The sequence below is a fragment of the Trichechus manatus genome, unplaced genomic scaffold (genome assembly GCF_000243295.1).
Source record: "Trichechus manatus latirostris isolate Lorelei unplaced genomic scaffold, TriManLat1.0 scaffold00080, whole genome shotgun sequence".
NCBI lineage: Eukaryota > Metazoa > Chordata > Mammalia > Sirenia > Trichechidae > Trichechus > Trichechus manatus.
The window spans coordinates 7,622,133-7,639,981 of NW_004444016.1; the positions used below are offsets into that span (position 1 = coordinate 7,622,133).

The window sequence follows — 17,849 nt, forward strand, 5'->3', positions numbered from 1 at the left end:
GAAATTTTAATAATAATTTCTTAGTATCATCAAATATCCAAGCAGTTTTTATATTTCCCTGATAGCCTTTAAATGTGTATGTGTGTGCTTAGTGACTTGTTTGAATCGGGATTCAAATAAGATTTATGTATTGCTATTGATTGATATGTCTCTTAAATCTCTTTTAATTGTGTGCTCCCCTTCCATCATTTTTTCTCCTTGTAATTTTTGGTTGAAGAAATGAAATGTTTACCCTTTAGGCTTTCCAGCATATGGATTGCTGATTGTATCTCTATAATTTTATTTAACTTGTTATTCTGTCCCTTGGATATCCTGTAAATTAGTAGTTAGATCTAGAGACTTGATTGAATTATGGTTTTATTTTATTTTATTTTTTTGGATTCAACTACTTCATAGGTGGTATTTGTGTACTTTCTTCAGGAAGTAATAAATGTCTGATTGCTCCTCTTTTTGTGGTATTATTAGCCACTGATGATCATTGCTTCGATTAATTAATTTATTAGCAGTTATAAAATGGTGATATTCTAAATTCTTTTATTCCTTCCTTTTTTTTTTTTTTTCCAGTCTAGAATATGCCTATAAAGAGAAACTTCCCCTCGACAACTATTTGGTTACCCTTAGGTACAGATTATATAGGAATGGCAGAATAGATGTTTGATTTTTTTCCCTTCTTTTACCAGTTCCAAAGTAATGAGGTAGTTGCCTAGCATTCCTCACGGGTGACCAGTGGAGTATTTTTGTTTTTTATTTGAACATCATTTTGTACTTTTAAATTTACACATATGTGATGGCTTTTACTCCATCACAGTCATCATTCTTTTGATGTAAAAATTGTCTAAGGATTCGACAGTTTGACTATTTTTGGTCAGTAAGGTTAGCTCTTAAATTCTTTTGCTATGACCTTAGTATAGTCTGATAGTTTCCTTGCTTTTTGATACAGCAAGATGTTTCAGGCTCATCTTCTGTAGTTCTTGCCCCATCTTGTAATCAACCATTTCTCCCAGAAGCCCTAATTCTGTTTAGTAGGAAATGGTATTAAGAGACCGCAATCTAAGCCAGAGGTGCTATTTCTCATTGGTCTCTCATTGTTTCTAAGCCTTCTTAGTTAGGAAATGTGTAGTTTTCTTACAGATAAAATACATCATGAGTTCATGTCCATCAGAACCATAGAGATTTTATTTAACCTCAATAATCTTGTATCTGTGTTTTCTCTCAAGCATGCCAAAAAAAAGTATTTCTGTTCTCACCAAATACTCATTTGATTTATACTATGATATACATAGAACTCTCTCATAATACAGACCAACACTACCACCAATATGATTTCTGAACCCTTTAATATTTTGTGTTTTTGTACCTCTTTTATTCCTTAGGGTACATTTTACTAGGGATATACAGGCAATTTGCTGTGTTTTAAAATCATTTGGTATAGTTCCTTTCTGTATGACGAAAAGTATTTTTACAAAGCATATTTAAATAAAAATTAGGATACTTAAAACACATTCTAATATTTTTACATTTTGAGTTCATCAGTTTCACCAGATTGCAGAATTGCACTAGCAAATATAATTTTACAGTTCACAAGGTAAATGTATGATTTTTTTTGTTTGCTAGGTGCTAATGTTCATGCTACAACAGCAACAGGCGACACAGCCTTAACCTATGCTTGTGAAAATGGACATACGGATGTTGCAGATGTTTTACTTCAAGCAGGGGCAGATTTAGTAAGATATTTTTAATTTTAATATTTCTGTTTGAATGTTAATACTCATTTACTTATTTAATTAGGGGGGTTTGATATATATATATATTTATTGATTTTGGTGATGGTTTTATGGATGTGTACATAAGTAAAAGCATATCAAATTGCACATTTTAAACTTATACAATTTATTGTATGTCAATTATATCTCAATCTGAAAAAGGTAAAACCAAACCAGTTGTCATCAGTCATTTCCAACTCATAGTGATCCCAAATAAAAGAGGATTCTGGGGCTTCATCTAGGCTCAGCTGAGAAAGAGTATGGTGAATATGCTTCACAAATGAGGAAAGTACTTCTTAACTCCTACTGACTGTGAGATGTAAGCATAAGTGCTATGGGAGCACATGGGAAGGTCATGTAACCAAGCTTTGGGAAGTCAAGATACCATCTCAGAGAAACGTTAACTCCTTAAGGGCAGTAGGAGGAGCTAAGGGCAAAGGGAAGAAGCAACCTGATGTTTTTTCAGTGTGCGGGTTGGGGGGGTGGTGTCTTGCATAAGCAAAGACTCAAAAGTGGAAAGAATGATTCCTTTCAGGAACTTAAACCAGTTGCCCTCAATTCGACTGTGACTCAAGGCTGTCCCATGTGTGTCAGAGTAGAACTGTGCTCCATAGGATTTTCAATGGCTGATTTTTCTGAAGTAGACCACCAGGCCTTTCTTCCAAGGTACCTCTGGGTGGACTTGAACCTTCAACTTTTCAGTTAGTGGCTGAGCACATTAGTCATTTGCATTGCCCAGGGACTCCCTTCAGGAACTTGTTGTTAGTTGCCATTGTTAATCATTTATTTTTAACATTTAGAAAACACCAGTAAAGTTCAATAGTTTGTATGCTTTGTATAAAATATATATATCTTTTAAAAGCTTGGCTACTTGTTCTGGTTGTTGCATGAATTGAATGTATTTGAAAATACTTAATGTTTAATAGGGTATACTGTTGCTTTTCCTTGGCAAAACTATTAGTTTATTTCTTCCTCACACTCCACCCCAATTTGACATTCCTGCACTTTTTAAACTGCCTTTTATTAGACATATCACAAATTCATTGATGTATTCACAGAATAGAATAACTTGTCAAATCACTTTGAGTGATTTGTTTCTCAGAGCTCTTGGAATTAAGATTTAAGTCTTTCTTTGATTAGCTAGACATTTAACAACAAAGCTACTATTGTTCATCACCCTCCTAACAACATCATTACAACAGTCTATTTTTTTCTGATCTTTTAAGTATTTTCTGAAATTTCAAAATTTGAAATTAGATGGCAGGTTCATATGTATAATAATCCTTACAAATATGGGAAATTATAAATAACCTTCCACTTAAAGGTCCATGCTTCTTGCTGAAATGTATGGTTTGACTAATTTTTGTTTTTAGAGAGTGCTTTAAATTGCTTTCTAGAGCTTCTCCTAGAGTTGCCATATATACATTTCTTAAAAATCTATGAGACATACACAGCAATGAATGTTGTTGAAAATCAACTTTATTAGTTTCAGGCGTTTAGAAAAAACTGTTTCAAGTACTGCCTTTTAAACCATTTCCGATAACATTCCCAAATAGGTACCTGAGAAGATTTGTTGGAAAATAATTACTGACTAAAATGAATATATAGTGTGATTATACTATTTATTATTTCTACTAATACTAATTTATAATTTCTACTAATACTAAGTATTGTAATAATATTACTAGCATTCATTCTTATTAATCAAGATCTATCCCATCAATCAAAATTTCTGAGGGGTGTACTTTTTTGTTTGAGAGTGACAGAATATGTTCAGTAGATCTCAATCTTCTGCCTTCTTTCTATAACTTTTTCTTTTTTTAGGGTTGCTTTGAGTCATCTATAAAAATTAGGAATTGAAGTATTTTATCACTTGAAATATGTAAAGCATAAAAGCTTAGCTACTATAAACAAAGTTTAATATTCTTATCCTTTGAATTCTTTTCTGCATTTTTCTCCCTTCTTCTTTTCTAGAGCAAAGTCACTCTCTTAACCTGTTTGTTACGAGTTCTTCTGAAAACATTAAACAGGAAAAAGAGGAACTATTTGTTAAATGTGTGTAATATACAACAAAACCTTACTGATTTTGACTGAGTTAAAAATCTATTATGAAATATTTTTAAATGTTTTGTTTTTATAGTACCTAAACACCTGGAATTAGGTTAATAGAGTATGATTGGAGTTCCTTAAAAGAGTTGCTTTAAATGAACAGATAATTAAACTGTTTGAATTTACCATATTTACTTATGTTCAAACTGTAAGATCAAAAAAGGCTCAGTAAATATATATCTTATTGAACACAAAGTTAATGCTATTATCCTAACATTGTTTGTTTTTCTATTTTACAATCTTCGTATTCATATTTACATGTAATTATAATCATAGTATAATACTGTTTCTTGTTTTCACTGTGCATTCTATCATAATCTTTTCTAAAGTCTACAGTGTCTATATCTTGCATAATATACCATCTAATTGATGAACCATAATTGTTCACTTATTGTTGAACTTTTGACTTGCTTTTCATATTTCATTATTATGAATTCTGTTAGATTTAACAGCTTCATATGTATAGCTTTTTTTCTTTTGAATTATTTCATATATTGATTTTAATCTTTTAAAATACGTGCCTATCCTGTGCTTTTGCTGTCTGTGAAGAGAGCCTCAATTTTAATATTAGTTCTTTTCCTGATTGTAAAAATCAAAGCTTGCTCTTTGTAGAATATGTGGAAGGTGTGTGAAAATATAATAAGCTTAATATTTAAAACCTATAAATTAATTTTATAATTTCAAGCTGTGCTAGCAGCAGAGTGAGGCATGAAGATCATTCCCTGAATTCTGAGAAAAAGTGATCATTTTTATTAGCTGAGCCCAACAAGGCAGTAGCTTCTAACTTGTCCTCCATTCTTTGCTGCCCCCTCTTAGTGTCTGTTTTGGGCTATAGTCAATTCCTCTAGTCTTTGGAAATGAAAGACTCTACTCCCATTGCATGGCATGGAGATGTATTCCTGACATCCAACAAGCATGTTTTGGTTTGCTAGTTCTTTGAGTTAAATAAATTTTGTGGGCTGCCCTAAGAACCTTTGTTTTTGGAGAGCTATTTTTACTCTCAGTTTTAAATAAGGATGCAAAAGTCAACCACTGGAACACAATCTAGACCAACTTCTATGCTTTGTTAGATTTTAGAGTCTAACTTTTGCCACAGTTAGGTTTTGATACTGTTTTTCTTTTTAAAGCAGATTAAAAACTGTTGTTTCCCATTCTTTAAAATATTCTGTACCAGAATCAATTAGGATATTAATTATGATTTAAAAAAATTTATAATGCAACAACTTGGGTTTTCTTGTATTGTTTCCTAGATGAAACTGAGAAGTTTTAGGACTTTTCATTCTAAATGTATAGTAGGCATAATTTAGAGCTTAGTTTTCAAAGAAATCTAGAAATTTTCTCATTTATTGCTTTTAAAAAATTCACAGCCAGAACTGATGCATTCTTGAACATTTTCAAGCAGATCCTCAAAATATGTGCATATTCTAATTGCAGTTTGAAACTTAGTTATTTGAAATTTTGTTTTTTCTAGTTTTAAAAATATTTTAAATTAAAAAATACATATATAGGTGTTTATGGTTAGAAGAACACTGAATGTCATTATCTTCAGTGAACATGGATTCGGCTTTGGCTCATCAATGTGTAGCTTGTCTAACCTTTTAATAATTTCATAAATTTGAATAATAATAACCCCATTATTTAAAATGTTTAAACTAGTTTAGTATCCTTAAACAAGCCATTTAAAAATCTTCTTTTTGAACATCAAAAATTAAATAAAAAATTTCACAGTTTTTAAAAAGTTCTCCCTCTTTAAAGTGTAGAATCATTTTAACTACTCTGTAAATGTAGAGCTTACTCTGTAAGCAGAGAGCTTTGAACAAATGACCAAATCCACATCTTCTTGCTATTTCCATCTCTTGTTACCACTGTAATGGGAATCATTGTATATTGAAATAAAGATTATTCTTTTATGTGTTTTCTTTCTCTACATAATATATGTTTGTTTTGGGGGCCGAGATTTGTTTTTAGTATTTGGTGTAATTACAGGTATAAACCAACTCATAGTGACCCTGCAGGTCAGAGTAGAACTGCCCCCATAGGGTTTACAAGGTTGTAAATCTTTTCGGAAGCAGGCTGCCACATCTTTCTTCCCCAGAGTGGCTGGTGAGTTCCAACTGCTGACCTTTTGGTTAGCAGCAGAGCACTTAACCACTGTGCCACCAGGGCTCCTTATTATAGGAATAAAATGGTATAAATCCATTGTAAGAAAGTTTGTATTAAAACACATCGGCCTTCTGTAGTGCTTATAATCTAAAAGAAATTAAAAAGTGAAAATCTCCTTTAGAAATTACTTAATTCTGTTTCACTGGAATGGATTTTTCATAGTATTAATGTCCTTAGAAATTTGTAACTGAACAGCTTGATTAGAAATAATAAATACCATTTAAAAACTAAGGTTGATCAACTCCCATAGTCTTTGAGCCACTACTCTGGTGTCCTGTGTTACTCTAGGCCATTTTCCCCAATTACTGGTCTTTAGATTAGAAGGGCCAAGGTTTAGTATTTCATACCTGTTCTCATCTCTGGAGCCCTGGTAGCACAGTAGTTAAAGCGCTCGGCTGCTAACCCAAAGGTGGGCAGTTGGAACCTACCAGCTACTCCAAGGGATAAAGATATGGCTGGCAGTCTGCTTCTGTAAAGATTTACAGCCTTGGAAACTGGATGGGACAGTTCTACTCTGTCCTATAGGGTCAGTATGAGTTGGAATTGCTTCCACGGCAGTCGATTTGGTTTGGGTTTGGGTTCTCATCTCAATAGCTTACTTTAGCTAAAGCACTCATGGCTTCACTTTTTTACCACAGCCTTCCAGTCCCCGTTTACTATTACTTCTCAAGTTCAAGGTGGGGACTTTGCAGAATTATCTGTTTAACAGTATAATTTGAGTTGTAAAACTCTGCTTCTTTTTATTTCTTCTTTCCTTTTAATTTTGACCTACTTTGATGTCCATGTTTTCCTGACTTTTGTGCCCAACCATTATTGTTATAGGCATGATTGTTGTCCATGAAAGACCACTGCATCAGGGTCAGAGCTTCCCAAAGCATCAGTGATAGTATGGACAGTTCAGATGTCAGGTGACAATTTCTTATGTTTAGGTGGCAATAGTGTATTTTTTGATTTGGTGAGTGTGTGGTTCAATTTAGCATTTTATAGGCAATACATTGCTATTCCAAAGTAGATCTACTGAAAGGAAGAAACGCTTCTGTAAGACATCCCATAAGTCTGTATGTACATGGAGGTCTAATGAGTGACAAAGGCTACACTTAGTTGAACATGAGACAAGATACCTCATCATGACCATCAAATCACTGGCCTGTAAGTAAGCATTTGCCTCAATATTCTCATCTCTGAAATGGAAAGTTAGTATTATCTCCTGGACTATTCACCAAGGTCATGTAAAAATTAATAATTTAGGATTTGGAAGGGAGAAAATGTAGTATAGTAGAAAGAGCCTTTTACTGTGCTGGGAGATATGAGACTTTGGTTCTTACTTTGACTCTGCTGGGTGTCCTTGGGCAAATTACTTAAATTCTGTAGGCTTTTTTTGTCCTTCTCCCCTTTCTCCTCCTCAAAAATAACATATTATTTTTTGAAGTTATTGATAATTAACAATTAACAGATTTAGCTTATTATATTTTATAGGTTATTTTAACAGATAGAAGTTATTAATCCCTAAAATACACAGTTGATTTACTAAAGCTACTCCAGTAAAGAATAATCTGGCATTGTAATGCTTAATTGTGATCTCTTCCACCCTAAATCCTTTGTTCTATCAATATTTTATCCTACTTAAATGCTGTTAAAGAAGTAGGAAAATTTTCTTGACATATAGTTTTCTCTTTGAAGTAAACATTTTCCTTCTCTTGTGGAATACAAAGTTTAATCAAGAATATAGTCTATGCTGCTCTGACCAGGATCACAACAGAGGGTTCTGGACAGAGCTGGAGAAGGATGTAGAGCATAATTCTAACTCACAAAAAAAAGACCAGATTTACTGGCCTAAAGGAGACTGGAGAAACCTCGAGAGTACGGCCCCCAGACACCCTGTTAGCTCAGTGGTGAAGTTACCTCTGAGGTTCACTGTTCAGCCTGGGAGTGGACAGCCCCGTAAAACCAAATGAGACTAACAAGGTACAGGAGTCCAGTGACAAGGGCTAGAAGGCAAAAGGGGACAAGGAAGCCGGTGATAGGGAACCCAAGGTTGAGTAAGGATATTGTTGATGTGTTGTGAGATTGTTAACCATTGTCATAGGGCAACATTTGTAGTAACTGTTAAATGGGAGACTATTTTGTTCTGTAAGCCTTCATCTTAAGTGAGAATAACAGCACAATTGGAAGAGCGTAGTCAATGTCACTGAACTGTGTATGTAGCAATTTTTGAAATGGTGTATCTTTGGCTATGTGTATTTTCACCAAAAAAAAAAAAAAAAAGGTTGAGAAGTTAAGAGGGTTAATATGTTGTTAACCAATGTCATAAAACAACATGTGTACTACTGTTTCATGAGAAACTATTTGTTCTGTAAGCCTTCACCTGAAGTACAATAAAATATTTAAAAAAGAAAAAATATAGTCTATGATGGCAGCTGGTTGGTTTCTAAGATGTTAACATCAGGAAAGCTGATTGAAGGGTGTTTGGGAACTATCTTTATAAGTCTTCTGTAAATCTGATTTTATTTTATTTCAAAATAAAAAGTTAAAATAAGTAAATACATTTTGAAGACTACATATATTTATATATAGGGTTGGGAAAATTATTAGGATGAAAAAATAATATGTGTACACATACACAAACACATAACTGGGCCAGATCAGATTTTTGCAGAATTGTTCTTAACTAATTTCAAATTAAATGTTTATGTTCTAAGAATTTACCAAAGATCAATAAAAGGGCTTTTTGATTTAAAAAAAAAAAAAAGAGCACAGTCTCTCCGGTTATCTTTGGTATTGTTCAGTTAGAAGTTTATTCATCTTTTTATGCAATTAAAGTTTGTTGCGAGTAGTAGGATAAACTTGTGGTACATCTATTCTTCTCACCTTATATGCCCTCAAACTTTTCAAAATTTCCCTTGTTTAGGATTGGTTTTTAATTTTGGCTTTCAAATGTACATAAGCTATGTTCAATGAGAGACAAGGAATTTAGAATGACATTTTATTAGAAATGCTGGTTATCTGAGGGTCCCCATCTAAAATTTTGATAACTGCTGCCAAATTGTCCAAAAATGCTGACCAGTCTGTATACTTCTGTTAACAACTGAGAGCTCATGATTCCCCACATTCTCACTAACATGAGTTGGATTTTTTTTTTTTAAGTGAATGGTTTAGTTTTCTAACCTCTGGTTAGTCCTTATGTTTGCTTCATCTAAACAATATTCTCACTCTGTTCTAAATAGCCCTATGAACTACTTGTTAATTGCTCCCAAAGCTTTGGTGTACTATATAAAACACAGATATTCTAAAAAAATGCACACACACAGGTATAGAATTATTTTCTGGAAGACTATTAAGATATTTTGTTAATTTCTTTAAAAAATAAACAAGTTTTTTTAAAATCAGAATAATCAGAAAGTATCTGTTGACCCCATGCTGAAAGACAAGGAGATTAATGTACCTTCTACCAAAGAATTTTCATGAGTTATTTTCATATTGTCATGGTTTTGTAACATTTATATTCTGTTTTATAACTCTAGTTCTCACAATTGTTTAACTTTGGATGTACCATATTTTTTTGCAAATAACACGCACATAGAAATAATGTGGCTACACATATAACGTGCACAGCGTGCCTAGGAAAATAATTCACACAAGGGTTGCGTGCTTGGCAAAAAACGTATAACATGCTTGTTATTTGCATAAAAATACAGTGTGTTCAAGTGAATTCAGTGTTACTAGTTTTTTTTAATGATACTGTGTTTTCAGTGAGAGTTTACACAACAAATTGTTAAATCAATTTCTATACTTGTTCAGTGACATTGATTACATTTTTCACAATGTGTCAATGTTCTCATTATTTCCATTCTGGTAGTTGTGTTTCCATTAATCTAGTTTCCCTGCCCCCCACCCTTACCTTCTCATCTTTGCTCTCAGATAAATGTTGACCATTTGGTCTCATATAGATGTTTTTTTAAAGGAGCACAGTACTTATAGGTGATATTGTTTGTTTTATGTGCTAATCTGTTATTTAGCTGAAAGGTGACCTCCAGGAGTAATTTCAGTTTAAAGTTTAAAAGGTATCTCAGGGCAATAGTCTTGAGGGATCCTCTAGTCTCAACTGGTCCAGTAAGTCTGGTCTTTTTAAGTATTTGAGTATTGTTCTGCATTTTTCTCCCATTCTGTCACGGTCCATCTATTTTGACCCTAATCAGAATGGCTGGTAGTGGTAGCTGTGTAGCATCTAGGTCTTCTGGTCTCAGGGTAGATGAGGCCGCGGTTCACAAAGGCTATTAAAACCAAACCCATTGCCATTGGGTCAATTTTGACTCATAGCAACCCTATAGGACAGAGTGGGACTGCCCCATAGTGTTTCCAAGGAGCAGCTGGTGGATTCGAAGTGCCAACCTTTTTGGTTAGAAGGCATAGCTCTTAACCAGTGTGCCACCAGGGCTCCTTGAAGGGTATTAGTCCAGTAGAAAAATTTCTTCAAGTCTTTGGTTTCCTTCTTTCTCTTTTGCTTCAGACAAGTAGAGACCAATAGTTGTATCTTAGATGGATGGCCTCTTGTGAGCTTTTAAGACCCTAGACGCTGCTCACCAATCTAGGATGTGGAACATAAATTTTATGAACTATATTATGCCAATAGAATGAGCTATCCCATGAGACCGTGGTCTTAAGCCTTTAAACCCAGGAAACCAGTCCAAGGAGGTATTTGGTTATGTCTAAGAAGTATCCATAGCTGTGCTCCCTATGTGCTTTATTGTATATAGCTTCTTTTTTTTAATATATATAATTTATTTTATTTTTGTTGTTGAGAATATATTATTTAGCTTCTTAATTTCTGAGTTTCTTAACTTGATTCAACTTTTGGTTGGCTGGTACTGGTATTTTAAGTTTACTCTTCCCCCAATAAAAGTTCTCAGGTTCTTGCATTTCTTAGAATGCTATATGTTATATTTATAAATGAATTTAGGCATATATAAAATTATTGACTCACTTGTTTTTTCCCTTCAAATTTCTAAACCCTGTATTTCACTGTCTTATGGTACTGAATATTGCCAAAGCCTGCTAGAATATTCCCCACTACGTGTAAGTAATTTGCTTTCTCTGCCTGAATTATCATAGAAGTTTTCACTATATTTATTATCTGTGATTTTACCAGGATGTGTCATGGTGTTGATTTTTCTTTATCAGTTTTTCTTGGAAAACAGTGAGTGCTTTCTACTGTAGTTTTTTTTTTTTTTAAAGAAAAGTTTCCTTTTATTATATCTTTGAACACTTTTTTTATTCTGTTGTCTTCTTTTGGGATACTTATTATTTATGTGTTAGATCTCCTTTATCTGTATTATCTTTATGTCCAATTCCTTTCATTTCCTGTGCATTGTTTCTTTCTTAGGCCTATCCTCCAGGTAACTATTTTTTCTGCTTACTTGTTGCTGCTTCTAACATGGTTGTTATGGTTTCAGTATTACTTTGTTTCTTCTGCTCTTCCCACTCACCTTTAAATGTCCTCTCACTGTTGTATCACTTTGTTCAGCTATTTACTTAAAGAGTCCATGTTCTCTTTATTTGGGAGTATAAAGGAATATTTGACTAAAATTTTTATTTTTCACTTTTGTAGTGCTTCTTAATAGATTCCCTGTTGAATGCGTTGTGCTTATTATTCATATTTGAATGGGGCTTGTTATTTGTTGAAAATAATATAGGGAGGGAGAGGAAGTGAGCCTTAACAGTTAGCTAATTCAGATCAGTAGTTGTCTCAGAATGCTTCATTACCAAGTCAGTGTTGTTCTCTACCATAGGAGATGTGTCTCCTTAGGGTAGGCACATTGCCTTTGTAGGAGGTTGGAGTCACTTAGAGTGAAGCCTTCTTTAGGCCACATTTCTTTTATTTGGGAACTTGGTTGATTCTGGTCGGTGACTATAAAGCTTACTACTGTTTCCTCAGTCTTATTCTTGTCTGTCCTCGTCAGGTAGTTTTTCTCTGCCAGGAGTCTAGATCTAAAGAAAATACAGATATCCCATCTCTCTAGTTCTTCGAAGGTTCCTGTTTTAGTTGAAAAGTGTGAGCACTAATCTATGTGAGCATTTATAATGGAGGGAAAGTTATGTAACTATTTAATTATTTTCTAGTATTTTCCCTACTTTTTCTCCCAACTTCTGATGTTCCCAAATCTTTTGATTTCAGTGCTTTCTTTGGTCAGATATTAGAAGATGTTGCTCCTGTATCTGTGGCTTTAGTTGTGTTTGGAGACAAAGGCATGAGTTTAAATAATTCAGCAGAATTATTTCTGCATATATGAAGGTTTATATTGAAGTTTTAGCGGTAGAAAACTGCATTATCATACCCTTAAAAAATTCATACTCTGCTCATAAGATTATGGTCCTACAGATGAGAATCTTTTTAGTTGAAGATCCTGAACTAAGCCCAACATTTGAAGTACCAATCACAAGGTCTTCACGGCCAAATGTGATTTTCATTTTTGGAATAAGATCCGTGAGTTCTTCTTTTTCCTTTCGCAGGACAAGCAGGAGGACATGAAGACTATTTTGGAGGGCATAGATCCAGCCAAGCATCAGGTGAGGGTGGCCTTTGATGCTTGTAAGCTACCACATAAAGAATAGATGTAGGCAGCCAGAACTCTGGATATCTGAATTTCAGCAAGAAGTTCAGGACCTTGCTGGGTAGCAACGGAAATCCTCTTCAAATGAGAAAGAATATGAAGTCCCAATAAAAAGAGATCTGCATTACTAGTAGTTTGCTTCATTAGTATTTTTTTCTTATTTGGTATTTGTAAAAAGTCTCATAAGCGAAAGTAGATTTTCTTATTCAGATAGTTCTTTTGCGTTCTCCCTTATTGGGAGAGTTAAGACGTCCCAGTTGGGAAGTCTCAATGATCAATTCCTTTGCATTCAACTTTGCTCATCAAAAATCAGCACTCAGGTTTAGGGTTAATGTATTTATGGTGTTGTTTTTATGTAATTCTCAAACAAATGAAAAAAAAAGTTAGTGAAACATTTACTGTATTATTCATGCCTTAATTTCTATATACTAAAATTTTAAAATTTTCTATTTTAAATTGTCTCCTGTGATCTCATTCCAAAGTTGGCTCTTAATAAAGATGAGTGTCTGTTCATAGGCAAACATTTCTTTTGAAAAAAAATTCGTGGAATTTGTGCCTTGATGGTTTTAAAAGTCAAGCAGATTTACTATTCATTGTATTCCAGAAAGATTTGTTTAATTTTAGGTGCAGTACTTAATTTTTTAATTAGGAATAAATTGGATTACACATAACTTAGGCCATCTAAATAAATTTCTCGGTACCAAGCCATTCATAATCATGGTGTTTATAAAGTATCTTCGTTATTGGCTTGTTTAATGATTAGTTGTCATATTCATTCCGTTTTGACCAAAGTGAATGAATTTATTTAACAGAATATTGTGTGAAAATATGAACTTCTACTCAGTTTGCATAATGTTTCAGGCTCCTATCTAGAGGGTAAAGTGTTATTTCAGATAAAAATACTTCTTTCTCCTAGATTTGTGAAAGAAACTGTGATTGTAAATGTATCTCTAGCTGTCTCACAACTTCCATGAGCCAAAAAGCGAGATGCTTTTTAAAAATGGGGCTTACAAGCCCTGCTTTTAGAGGTTCAGATTCAGTAGATTTGGAGTGGGGAATCAGCATTTTAACTGAGATTGCAGGCAATTCTGATAATCTGTCCGTATTTCACACTTTGAGACTTTGCTAGAGTCTGTACAGATAATTTTGCATCATTGTCAAGTTCTGTTCTTTTTCTATCTTTGCTTTATAGTAGATTGTTCTTCCTCCATCCAAACTGTATAAAGTTGGTTTTTCTCTTTGTTACTTGTGATTTTAGAAGTTAAACACAAGCCCTAGGACATTGCCTCTTACTCTTTTGTCTGTCCCAATTCTCCTGAGGTACATGAATCAGATCAGTAACAGTAGATCACTCAGGTAATGATTAATATACAGTGAGTGGTTGGAAGAACATACCCTCCAATGGAGAGTATCAGAATCCTCTAGTACATACGTAGTATAAAACAGTCTTCCTTCCCTCTCCCCGTTCCTGATCATTCCCTCTAGAGAATGTCCCCCTCCAGCTCCAAGAAACATTGCCTCTGTGACATAGTTACAATCCTTAAATATATATTTTTGGGTGCCCCATGGCTGTAATTTTAAAGGAAATCAACTTATTTTTAAGAAAATAAACTTAATTAAAAATTAAATTTTATTATCTAAAGCCAACTAGAAGAAAATTTGAACCTTTTTTTTCTGCTGGTGCTTATTTACCAGAACCAGAGCTTTGCAGTGTATTGTTTCATGGATAAACTTTTAGGGGGCTTATGACCTCTAATTATCACCTTATCAGTATACTTCAACTGTTAGTGATTAGCGTACCTTAATAAACTAAATATGACCTCGCTTTTTAACGTTAACTTTTTAAGGTAAAAATACATACGTACTTTAAAAGTTTACTACTCAAAGCTGGAAAACTTTTGTCAACCTTTTAAAAATTAAAACAGTCCGTGAAATACACAGAACTCTTAATACTTTTTTTTTTTTTTAAAGACCAAGTTCTCTCTTTTCAACATACTCATTATTGTATGTTGGATGAGTCCTTTTCAGCTATCACAAGGGTGTTTAAATATAAGTACAAATTACTTCTAGTCAAGAAGGTAAAGTCAGTGTTAGTATATATGGGAACCTCTCTGCTCTGTATTATTTCAAGTCATAGAAATGACAAATAAATATGGGAGAAAAACAAACTAAAATACGTAGCTGTGCCCAGAAACAAGATTAAAAATCTCATGTACTAGAAATAGAGCATGGATCCACAGCTGAAGCTATAGGCCCAAGGAGAATTAAGGCTAAAAAAAAATGGGCATTGGGAATGGGATTTCAGCTTCTATAGGGGAATAAGGACTGAATGCATCAGACATGTAGCAGACCACAGATCTAGGCTTCTTGAATAAAGCAAGGAACTGGGACCTTATTGCCCCAGCTATGAACCAAGAAGGAAAAAAAGCTCCAGGCAGCTGCCGAGGGTTGCAGTTACAGATTGCTAATTGTTCTTGGTGAAAGGAAGAAGCAGAGACAACAGTGTGACTAAACTTGGCTGACATCATTCTTTGGTTCAGGGAGCAGAACTCAAATATTTCCACGGGGCAAGAAGCTTAAGTTGCCTACTTCTGAAATGGACTTTAAGTGCCAGACTGAGGCAACTTCTAAACCATCTGATGAGGAGGGATAAGTTTGTGGATGGACAAAAGAGAAAAAACAAGGAAGAAGAAGAAGAAAATTCCCGTGCAGACTGAGCTTTATCAAATAAAAAATTATGAAGTTCAAGAACAAATCTGTTGTCAAGAGAGATGGTCAAAAAGCAAGCAAACAGAAAGTAGCAAATCAGACAGGAGAATCCACACCCAAGGAAACTGAAATATAAGACTTTAATCTTGAGAATGTTAAGCATGCATATTTTAAACTATGACTAATAGCCATAAAACAATTTGAGATTATGAAATAAAAGATAATTGTGAATTAAAAACAAGTGCATATGAAATAAACTTTAGGGGGAGAAGTTGTGAAAATAAAAACTCAACATAGGATAAAAACTATATTGGACACAGTTGAGTAAAGAATTAATGATTTGCACAATAAAACAAGAAATAGCACAATATATAGCACAAAGACAAAAAGGTGGAAAATATGAAAGAGAAGTTGAGAAAGGAGATTGTAAAGCTCAACCATACCGTCTATTAGAAGCTCCTAAAGCAAAGGATAAAGAGAAATGGAGTTAAAGGCAATGTCTGCAGAGATAATGATGGAGAATTTTCAAGAATTGAAAGCAGACATGAGTCCTTGACTGAAGGTCACATCAGTCACTAAGCAGAATAAATAAAGTTTTTTCTTAATGAAAGTGCAGAATTTTAAGGTTAAAGAAAAAAAATCTTAAATGCTACCAGAGAAGAAAGATTTATTACCTACCAAGGAACAACTGTCACATCCTTGACAGCAGATTCTCCTCAACAATAATAAATGACAGAAGACAATGGAGTTAATATCCTCAAAATACCAAGTGAAAATAACACAATATGGAATTCTGTACTCATCTACCATTCCAGAAAGGAAAAAATAACCATATTTTCAGCTCTACAAAGAAGAAAAGATCTTAATCACCATCAGACCCTTGCAGAAAGAACTACCAAAAGATACATCAAGAAGAAGAAAAAATGAAGCCTGGAGGAAGGTGTGGGATGCAAGATACGGTAAACAAAGAAATTGGTAAAATGTGTTGTAAATATAAGCTTTGAGTTCAAAAACCTAAATTTTTACGTTTAAAACCAAGATATCAGTAAGATATGTTAGAAGGTTAAAAAACCACGGTAGAGTCCTTTATCCAGGAGGAGGATAAAGGATAAAGCTACTTAATGACTAAAGTTATTTTAGAAAAACTGTCAGTAATAAGAACAAATATAAACCTATTGAACTTAATTGTTAAAAGGCAGAGACTTTTGAATTAGGTTAAAAAACAAAATCTAGCAACTGCTATTTATAGGAAACCTAAAGCAAAATAACAGAGAAATGTTGACAGTGATGAAAAAATTATGTAGGTAATATTAATATCAGGCAAAGTGAAACTTTAAGCCGAAAGCATTTTCAGAGATAAATGAATGCTCCTCCAACTGATATAACAATCATGTACTCATATGTAAATAACAGTCTACCCTCCACTTAGAAGGGAAAATTGCAAAAATTACAAGGAAAAAGTTCAGAGTTATGGTTGTAGTGGAAGGACTTTTTTTGATACACTTCTCTATGAAACTAATAGATCAAATAGATAAAACAATTGTTAAGGATACAGAAATGAGGTTTGCTCTTATTGAGAGTGAGCTAGCATCTTGTTTCCAATGAATGTGCTATATATTCTTTTTTACAATAAGAGTTATCCATGTGTTGGGCCTCAGAAAATCCTAAGAAATCCCCAGGCTTCTTATCATCTCGACTATATTCCCGGATCTCTATTGCTGTAGGGTTGCTATGAGTGGGAATTGTCTAGATGGTAATGGGTTTGGTTTTTTGGCTTTCTATTGCTTAAAAAGTACAGATCAACAATAAAACTTCTTTTTTTAAATCCCATGTATTTAGAAATTGAAGAAAAGCACTTCTACGTAATAATGATGTAAAGAGGCAATCACAGTAAAAATTACAAAGTAGAAATTGAATTACCACAAAAACACGGGATACCAAAATTAGGGGTGTTGGGGAGGATACAGCTAAAGTGGTCTTTAGAAGGAAAATTATATGTGTGTGTGTGTGTGTGTGTGTGTGTGTGTCTATAAATATATATGAAAAGTAAATGAAGCTAATAAGAGAACAAGTTAGTACAAAGAAGAAAGGAAATAAAGATAAGAGCAAAAATTAATACAATAGAAAACAAAAAAAGAGATTAAAAAGAACAAAATAGGGATGAAAAACAAAATTAAAGGCTGATTTAAAAAAAAAGGACTACTAAAATAAATAAACCAGCCAGACTAATTTTTTTTTTAAAGGGAAAAGGCACAGATAAATGATAAAAACTTAAATGGAGTTATAACTATTTGATACAGTAGAGATCTTTAAAATTCATAAGGCACAGTCAATAAATTTGAATACTTAGATGAAATGAATAGTGAATTTTTTCTATAAATATATAGTCAAAATTGACTTGAGAATAGAAAACCTCAATAGAATAATAGCCATATTGCAAATTAGTAATTTAAAATCTCCTGTCCACTCAATAAATTTGAATATTTAGATGAAATGA

The 17,849-nt window shown here is 33.4% G+C and overlaps 1 protein-coding gene across 14 annotated transcripts in view; it reads left to right on the forward strand.

The window, feature by feature from the left end:
• Positions 1–17,849, forward strand: part of ANKHD1 (ankyrin repeat and KH domain containing 1) — a 172,352-nt gene that overhangs the window by 86,471 nt on the left and 68,032 nt on the right. For 9 of the 14 annotated variants that reach the window (XR_002824813.1, XM_023735602.1, XM_023735600.1 and 6 more), the window contains 2 exons: positions 1,615–1,724; positions 12,543–12,599. Coding sequence is in view for 13 of the 14 variants with exons in the window: in XM_023735602.1 (XP_023591370.1) it covers positions 1,615–1,724; positions 12,543–12,599 (167 nt within the window). In the remaining variant the exon portion in view is untranslated. Of the gene's footprint in view, positions 1–1,614; positions 1,725–12,542; positions 12,617–17,849 lie in introns of those variants that run through there. The other 5 variants (XM_023735604.1, XM_023735605.1, XM_004381071.1 and 2 more) reach the window with 2 other exon arrangements.